The sequence below is a fragment of the Sphaeroforma arctica genome, assembly GCF_001186125.1.
Source record: "Sphaeroforma arctica JP610 unplaced genomic scaffold supercont1.148, whole genome shotgun sequence".
Lineage (NCBI taxonomy): Eukaryota > Ichthyosporea > Ichthyophonida > Sphaeroforma > Sphaeroforma arctica.
Window position 1 is genome coordinate 47074 of NW_014040410.1, and position 8630 is coordinate 55703.

Sequence of the window (8630 nt, forward strand, 5' to 3'; positions counted from 1 at the left end):
GTACATATATATACACACACACATATATATATATATATATATATTATAGTATTTGAACACTTCACGAACTGGTGTTATTATCTTAATTTTGCCAAGTACCGAACTTTCGTATTAAAGCTATTTTCCACGGCATCTCGATGTATTTAAGACATCTTCTTGTATTTACGACGCACAGCGAGTCTTCTCGGCCATCATCCACCAGGACATACAGTTCTTTGACCTCACACACACGGGCGAGCTTAACAATCGCTTGGCATCAGACACCACGGTAGTGCAGACAGTTGTTACACAGAACATCAGCATGCTCACGCGCAACGTCGTGCAGGTATGATGCATGCTGAAATACATTCACACTTTCGTGCATGCATACTTGCACATATGTATACATGCAATATATGTATATATATATATATATATATGCATATGTTTGTAGGTAGGTATGTATGCATGCATGCTCTGCAGTCGCTCAACATATCATCGACTGCTTACTCTTGGTCTGCTGTGTGAGTCATTGGTGCGTTGCGCAGTTCTTTGGCGTAAGACGACTTTTACCCCCCAAAAAAATGTGAATGCGATGTGCCTGTTGTAATTATAGGCTAGCCATATGTCCTATAAGTAGTATTCAACTCATCTACGGACTCTTTCTATAAATAGCACTTATCCACTCCCGTGCTCGGTTTGTCTATAAACTAAACCCTAAAATCCCCATCACGTGACTGCGTTTACCTACCTGTGGCTGTGGGGTGTGTGTGGATCATTTTTCTACTACTTGTTACTTATTAATAGCCCTTACTCCAGTACTCTTATGTCTATTTATAGCACCTACTCCTACTCATCACGTGACTGCGTTTACCTACCTGTGGCTGGGGGGGGGGTGTAGATCATTGGTGCGTTGTTCATCATGTTCTACTACTCGTGGCGGTTGACGAGCGTCATTCTCAGTGTGGTGCCTGTCATCTGCATTGGCGCAGGTATGTGGATTTTTGGACTGGGGTTTAGGGTATTTAAGACTAGGATTTGAGGTATTTCAGGACTAGGGTTTAGAATAAAGACTAGGGTTTATGGCTATTTGGGGCTAGCGTTAATGATATTCAAGGGCTAGGGTTCTCCAGGACTATGATTCTTAGGATGCACGGTTTAGGGTTTTTAGGGTGTAGGGTTTGTGCATGTCCTTGCATGCATTGTTAGTCTCCTCGTGTAATGTTCGGTACATCATGTGCTGCTTATCAGGCGTACACATTCCAACTACGGATACATACACAATCATCTACTATCAAGGATCACACCCACTACCATAGCAACCGCATAGCAACCACATGTACATGCACAATCATCTATGCTTGTGCTATGCACAACGTGCTTCGCTTAGTAGTCGCTTACATGCGCGTATGCTTCTTCTTCTCTTGTGCTTGTTCTTATCTTCTTTTGTGTCCCTTTTTAGTCGTGTACATGCGTGTGTGTTTCTTCTCTTGTGCTTATTCTTATCTCCTTTTGTGTTCCCTTTTTAGTCGTGTACATGCGTGTGTGCTTCCTCTCTTGTGCTTGCTCTTATCTCCTTTTGTGTCCCTTTTTAGTCGTGTACATGCGTATGTGCTTCTTCTCTTGTGCTTATTCTTATCTCCTTTTGTGTCCCTTTTTAGTCGTGTACATGCGTGTGTGCTTGTTCTCTTGTGCTTGTTCTTATCTCCGTGTTTTTTTATTTGTTCTTATCTCCTTTTGTGTTTTTTTTAGTCGTATACGGTCGTCAGGTGCGTGGACTGCGTAAACGCTTTCAGGACACTTTGGCTAAAGCGGCAAAGACAGCTGAAGAGAGTATCAGCAGCGTAAGGACTGTGCGAGCCTTCGCCAACGAAGACAAGGTATGTGCTGCGGCTGTAGGGATGAGCGTATGTAAGCATGTAGAGATGAGTCTATGTAAGCATGTGTAGGGATGTGTGTTCTGAGTGTGTGGGGATGCGCGTATGTATGCATGTGTAGGGATGTGTCTATGTAAGCATGTAGGGATGGGGGGATGAGTGTGTGGGGATGAGCGTATGTATGCATGTGTGGGGATGTTGTGTATGCTAATGTGTGTAAGGATGTGGTGTTTATTCTTGGGTATGTTAATGTGTGTAGGGGCGTGTACATGTATGTCTATTGGGTGTCTATTTGTGTTGTGATACGTGTATGCTTTCTTGTGCATGCTGATGTGTATAGGGGTGTGTGTGTATGTTTTCTTGTGTATGCTGATGTGTATAGGGGTGTGTGTATGTCAGCCTATTGGGTGTGTCTGTATATATATATAAACCCAACATATTATACGCACTTATATACAGTGTTACAAACAATCTGCGAAACTTCCTACCTACCAACACTATTACAAACCTTCACCCATGTGCGCATGCACACTCATCCTCTCGCTTGCCTCATCCAGGCTTCGGACAAGTACAACGAAGACATCACCGATTCCTTCGGCATTGGCGTAAAGACAGCCCTGGCGGCGGGAGGCTTCTTTGGCGCGGTTTCGTTCCTGTTCCAGGGTGCTATAGTGCTGGTGTTGTGGTGAGTGGATTATAGGGTGCTATAGTGCTGGTACTGTGGTGCGTGGTTTATAGGGTGCTATAGTGCTGGTGTTGTGGTGAGTGGTTTATACTATATCTCGTCATGGCAATTTTCTATTTCTGTTATGTGTCGTATCTCTGCTGTTCATCTTACGTAAAACCCTAAACCCTGTCTTGCCTTGGCTGCTGCGGTGGTACGTATATACCGTTCCTACAGGTCACTCACTTGTGCTTCTGTGTTCCACTGACTGTCGTACGTGGGTGTTCTCAAAGTCATGTACATTCATTTCGCAGTAATCCCGGGACATAAAGTGTCCAATTTTATGGGACTTTTACTGTGGTTTCCGTCATAATTTGTTCGGTTTGGTTACTGTCCTATTTCCATTGGTTTGGTTTCTGTCCTATTTCCATTGGTTTGGTTTCTGTCCTATTTCCATTGGTTTGGGTTCTGTCCTATTTACATTGGTTTGGTTACTGTATTATTTCCATTGGTTTGGTTTCTGTCCTATTTGAATTGATCTGAGTACTGTCCTATTTACATTGGTTTGGTTATTGTCCTATTTGCATTGGTTTGATTACTGTCTTGTTTACATTGGTTTAGTTTCTGTCCTATTGTCAATGGCTTAGATACTGTCCTATTTGCATTGATTTGGTTTCAGTCCTATTTTGTTCTGTTGGTTGCTGTCCCTATTTATTGTCCTATTTTGTTCGGCGTGGTTTCTGTACTATTTGCATTGCTCTTGTTTCTGTCCTATTTTGTTCGGTTTGGTTTCTGTTCCTTTTTGTTCGGCTTGGTTTCTGTCTTATTTGCTTTTGTTCTGGTTACTGTTTTGTGGTATAGAATTGCCCACGCTCGCTCTCGGAATTCAGTACCCCTCTACTCACACTTTTAACATGACTATATCTATCCTACCTGAAACCCCACTTATATTTGTTAAAGACATATAGTACATATTTGCATACTGATATAGATATACCATTTACCCAAGGTATTGCTCTCTCGTACTTGTTGAATATATATTTACACTTGGATTAGTTTGCTGACATTCGAATTCTGATGTGGAATATCCGTTTATCCGTCATACCGCTCCCTTGCACTTACTATAACTACCATATACATCCACGCCGCCACAAATATCCTACCCATCTATCCATAATACACCCCCACCACACTATTCCTACCTACCAGGTACGGAGGGACGCTAGTTCTCGACGGCCATATGACTACCGGCCTACTGACTACCTTCATGCTGTACACCCTAACCACTGCGATGTCCATTGGTGTACTGTCGAGTGTTTATGGTGACCTCATGCAGGCGGTGGGCGCCAGTGATCGGCTCTTTAAACTGCTCGATACACTGCCACAGATCGAACCTGAGTATGGGGAAGGAGTGTTTGTGCCTACCTACCTATGGCTACCTATGCCTACCTTTTTGCCTGTTACTATCTGTTTATGTGTGCGTCCATTGCCTGGTATGGGGAATGGAGGTACAAGTGTGTGTTATTAAACACACTCCGTTGCTTCGTAGCAGTTGATGTATTCTTACCCATCTGTGAGACATCTTTGTTTGTTTGTGCAAGTGTGTGTTACTAGACACACTCCATTGCTTCGTAGCAGTTGATGTATTCTTACCCATCTGTGAGACATCTTTGTTTGTTTGTGCAAGTGTGTGTTATTATACACACTCCATTGCCTGTAGACCGTTTATTTGGTTCCTTAGTTTGTAGTTTATATAATTAATTGTTACTGTAAACCGTTTTATTTGGTTTCCTTAGTTTGTAGTATATATAAATAATTGTTACTGTATACCGTTTTTTTTTGGTTTCATTAGTTGTCATGTAGTTTAGATCAATGAGTGTTGTGGTTTACGTTCGTTTGGTTTCCATCTGTTTTTATTCGAAGGAGATACGTGAGTAAAAGTTATCGTTCTGTTGGCTCCCTTTTTTTGTCGTAGTTTTGACCCCACCCAGTCACCGCAAACAAAACGTAAACGCACTTCTTCGTCAGTGGTGACGTCCTACGGCGCACTCCGCACTCCGTCGCAGAGAGCCTCCGCAACAGCCGCACAGGTAGATTAAATAGCGAATTAGTGTGGTGCTAGTGCATATGATTGCGATTAATTCGTGAATTAGTGTCGTATGAGTGCATGTAGTTGTGATTAATTTGCGAAATAATGTTGTTTTAGTGCATATGATTGTGATTATTTCACGAATTAGTGTGCCATTAATGTATGTGATGGATGAGTGGATGGAGGTGCAAGTACTGTTGTACGTTTGGCAAGACGTTCGTACGTACCAAATGCATGCCGTTAGTATCATTCTATACCTTCACAGGTGTCTTATGTCTATTGCGAAGTAACATTCTATACCTTCACAGGCATCTGATGTCTATTACGAAGTAACATTCTATACCTTCACAGGCATCTTATGTCTATTGGGAAGTAACATTCTATACCTTCACCGACATCTTATGTCTATTGCGAAGTAACATTCATTCCTTCACAGGCTTGTCTACGTGTGCGGGTTTGTATTCTGTGACTGTTTGTATCGTCGGTTGCTCTTACAGTTGGGTATGTACAATTAAGCAAAAGACATTTAATTGTATATTAATTAAATATAAGACATTTAGTTGTCTATTATTTAAATAAAAGACATTCAATTGTCTATTCCGTACTAGCCAATTGACATATTACTTCTCCCACACAAGAAATGCATTGCCATTCTCATACGTGTAATGCGTTTGTTTGCAAACACTCTAAAACTCTAAATTCACAGAACTTGCACAGCCAATCAGCGCAGTCCCACGCACACGCCACTCAACGCTCATATGGAGATGTAGAGGCACCATCGACTGCGACTGTGTCTACAGGTATGCTTTCTGTTGGACTATCTACTGACTACGTATCTCCTGGTAGGTGATGTATATATGTATATATATATATATATATATATATATATATAGTGTGTGTGGATTGCTTTGGGAGTCGTTTGTCGCACCCTCTTATTACAAACATGCTGTCTATAGCTTTGCATACGGAGATGCCCTGTACAGGACATTGTACCACCAACAACCACCAACACCCCAACAACAACAGTTAGCAACGCTATCTATGGCATTCTCGACTGGGAATGTGTCTACAGATAGGCCATCAACCAGACACACAGCGCCACATGCATACATCTAGCACCATCTAAACCCTAAACCTTAAAACCCTAAAACCCTAAAACCCTAATCGGTGGGCCTGTATGAGTTCTTGGTGGATCCCCAGGACATCAAGAAAGGGTTTAGGGCAGAAACGAGGCAACAGATCCACCCACCCACCACCAACACGCAGAGACAATACCAACACAACTCACCCCATGGCATGTCATAGCACATCACCAGCACTCCTGCACCTGTACACCCACACCTTATACCATCACAACTCACCCCACAACTTACCCCATGGCATGACATAGCACATCAACGCATAGGCAAGCAAGCGCAAGTGCACACAGACAGACACTACGCACACCGTAGAGACGTCTACCATGGACGTACATTCAAGGTCACACATACACCCATATACGTACATTCAAGGACATACATACAGCCACGTACGTGTGCACACATGCACTGTACTGTTAAATACCTGTGTAGCCAGTCACGTACACACGCGCGTCATACTATGCACCTAAATTCATTCATCTTCATTTTTTTTTAACTATACACCTAAATTTATTCATCTTCATTTGTCCTTACACCCACCGCAGCGCTCCGAAGTGCGCGGCCTGCACCTGCGACCAAAACTTTGGGACAGGGCTGGGGCCAAATATCGGTGCCGGTGATGACGTCGACGCGACAACAACCTCACACGCGCATCAGAGGCCACATTGAGTTCCGTGACGTGTCCTTTGCGTATCCTTCCAGGAGTGACGTCATGGTCATTGATGACGTCTCTCTGACAGTGGCGCAAGGCAGTGTGGTAGCACTGGGTGTGTGTGTGTGTGTTTGCCCTGCACCTGTCCTGATTCCTTGTCCTCTTGCCCTGGGTACTGTGTTACGGTAAATGAGCCTATGAGTGCCACAGTGATTTATGCTGTATCACTCAGATTGGGGGTTATTATAAATCCACCTTCTGTGGGTGGGTGTAGGTGTGTGTGGGTGGGTGTCTGTGTGTGTCTGTGTGTCTGTGTGTGTCTGTGTGTCTGTGTGTGTGTGTGTGTCGTTCATGTTTCTATTCATATTCATACATTCTTTCCTATTATCATTTTCATGTTGTCCTGATCTCTTGTCCCCTTGCCCTACACCTGTCCTGATCCCCTGTCCCCGTTCACTGTACAGTTGGGCCGAGTGGCGGGGGTAAGTCCACCATCATCTCACTCCTAGAGCGCTTCTACGACCCTGTGCAAGGGCAAGTGCTTGTGGATGGCGTAGACATACGCACACACCACCCCCACGAATACCGCAGACAACTGGCCTTGGTCGGGCAAGAGCCTGTGCTGTTTGCCACAACAATCAATGAGGTATGTACGACGATCAATGGGTGTGTGTGTAAAATAATCTATGGGTGTGTGTGTAAGATATTCAATGGGTTAGTGTAAGATAATCAATGGGTGTGTGTAAGATAATCAATGGGTGTGTGTGTAAGTTAATCTATGGATGTGTGTGTAAGTTCATCTATGGGTGTGTGTAAGATAATCAATGGGTGTGTGTGGAAGTTAATCTATGGATGTGTGTGTAAGTTAATCTATGGGTGTGTGTGTAAGTTAATCTATTGGTGTGTGTGTAAGATAGTCAACGGGTGTGTGTGTACGATGATCAATGGGTGTGTGTAAGTCATCTATGGGTGTCTGTGTAAGTTAATCTATTGTGTGTGTAAGATGGGTGTGTGTTTACGATGATCAATGGGTGTCTGTGAACTATGATCAATGGGTGTGTGTGTACGATGATCAATGGGTGTGTGTAGACAGTGAATGAGCGTGTTAGGTGTGTATGTCACTGTAGCATTGCGGTGTGTACATAGCAACTAGTGTCGTTTGATGGCAACTACGTGTGCGTGTTGTATACAATAACCGTGAGCACGTGTTAGCTAAATATAGATGTGAGCACGTGTTAGCTATATATAGAAATGAGCACGTGTTAGCTATATATAGAAGTGAGCACGTGCTAACTATATATAGAAGTGAGCACGTGTTAGCTATATATAGAAATGAGCACGTGTTAGCTATATATAGAAGTGAGCACGTGCTAACTATATATAGAAGTGAGCACGTGTTAGCTATATATAGAAGTGAGCACGTGTTAGCTAAATATAGAAGTGAGCACGAGTTCTACAGGTGTGCGTCAGCTCGCACAAAAGGTTTTTCAGGGTGTATGCTAAATATAGAAGCCTCAAGGTGTATTCTAAATATAGACGCCTATATTGGTTTCTTTTTTCTTTTATTTTTATTTTTTTCTTTTGGGGGGGGGGGGGGTGGTTATCGGAGTATTACACTACGAACGGGCAGCTGTTGATATTCTATTCCATCGCGAAACCTTCCGCTCAGACCCAACACAACTTAAGCACGCACTCGCTATAGCCCTCTCGAGACCCCATACAACATACGTAGAAGGTGACTAACATTCGTATGGAAGGTGACTAATATACGTATGGAAGGTGACTAATATACGTATGGAAGGTAACTAATATACGTATGGAAGGTGACTAATATACGTATGGAAGGTGACTAATATACGTATGGAAGGTGTGTAATATACGTATGGAAGGTGACTAATATACGTATGGAAGGTGTGTATTATACGTATGGAAGGTGACTAATATACATATGAAAGGTGACTAATATACGTATAGAAGGTGACTAATATAAGTATAGAAGGTGACTAATATACGTTGTCTAACACGCACTCCAACGCACAGAACATCGCGTATGGCGTAGAGGGGGCGACGCAGGAAGAGGTCATACAAGCAGCTATGAAGGTATGTGTTCTATGAACATCTGTGTGGTATGAAGGTATGTGTTCTATGAATATATGTGTGATATGAAGGTATGTGTTCTATGAATATATATGTGATACGAAGGTATGTGTTCTATGAATATATGTGTGGT

General features: G+C 42.8%; 1 protein-coding gene across 1 annotated transcript; it reads left to right on the forward strand.

Moving 5' to 3' along the window:
• Positions 1-175: 175 nt before the first annotated feature.
• On the forward strand, positions 176-8515 carry SARC_03051 (hypothetical protein; the record flags this gene model as incomplete). The annotated part of the gene is made up of 10 exons (XM_014303166.1): positions 176-325; positions 881-971; positions 1732-1859; positions 2414-2541; positions 3730-3918; positions 4496-4610; positions 5316-5409; positions 6294-6515; positions 6865-7046; positions 8441-8515. Exons 1-10 carry the CDS (start codon positions 302-304, stop codon positions 8513-8515), a joined length of 1248 nt encoding a protein of 415 aa, XP_014158641.1. The 5' UTR covers positions 176-301.
• Positions 8516-8630: the final 115 nt, after the last annotated feature.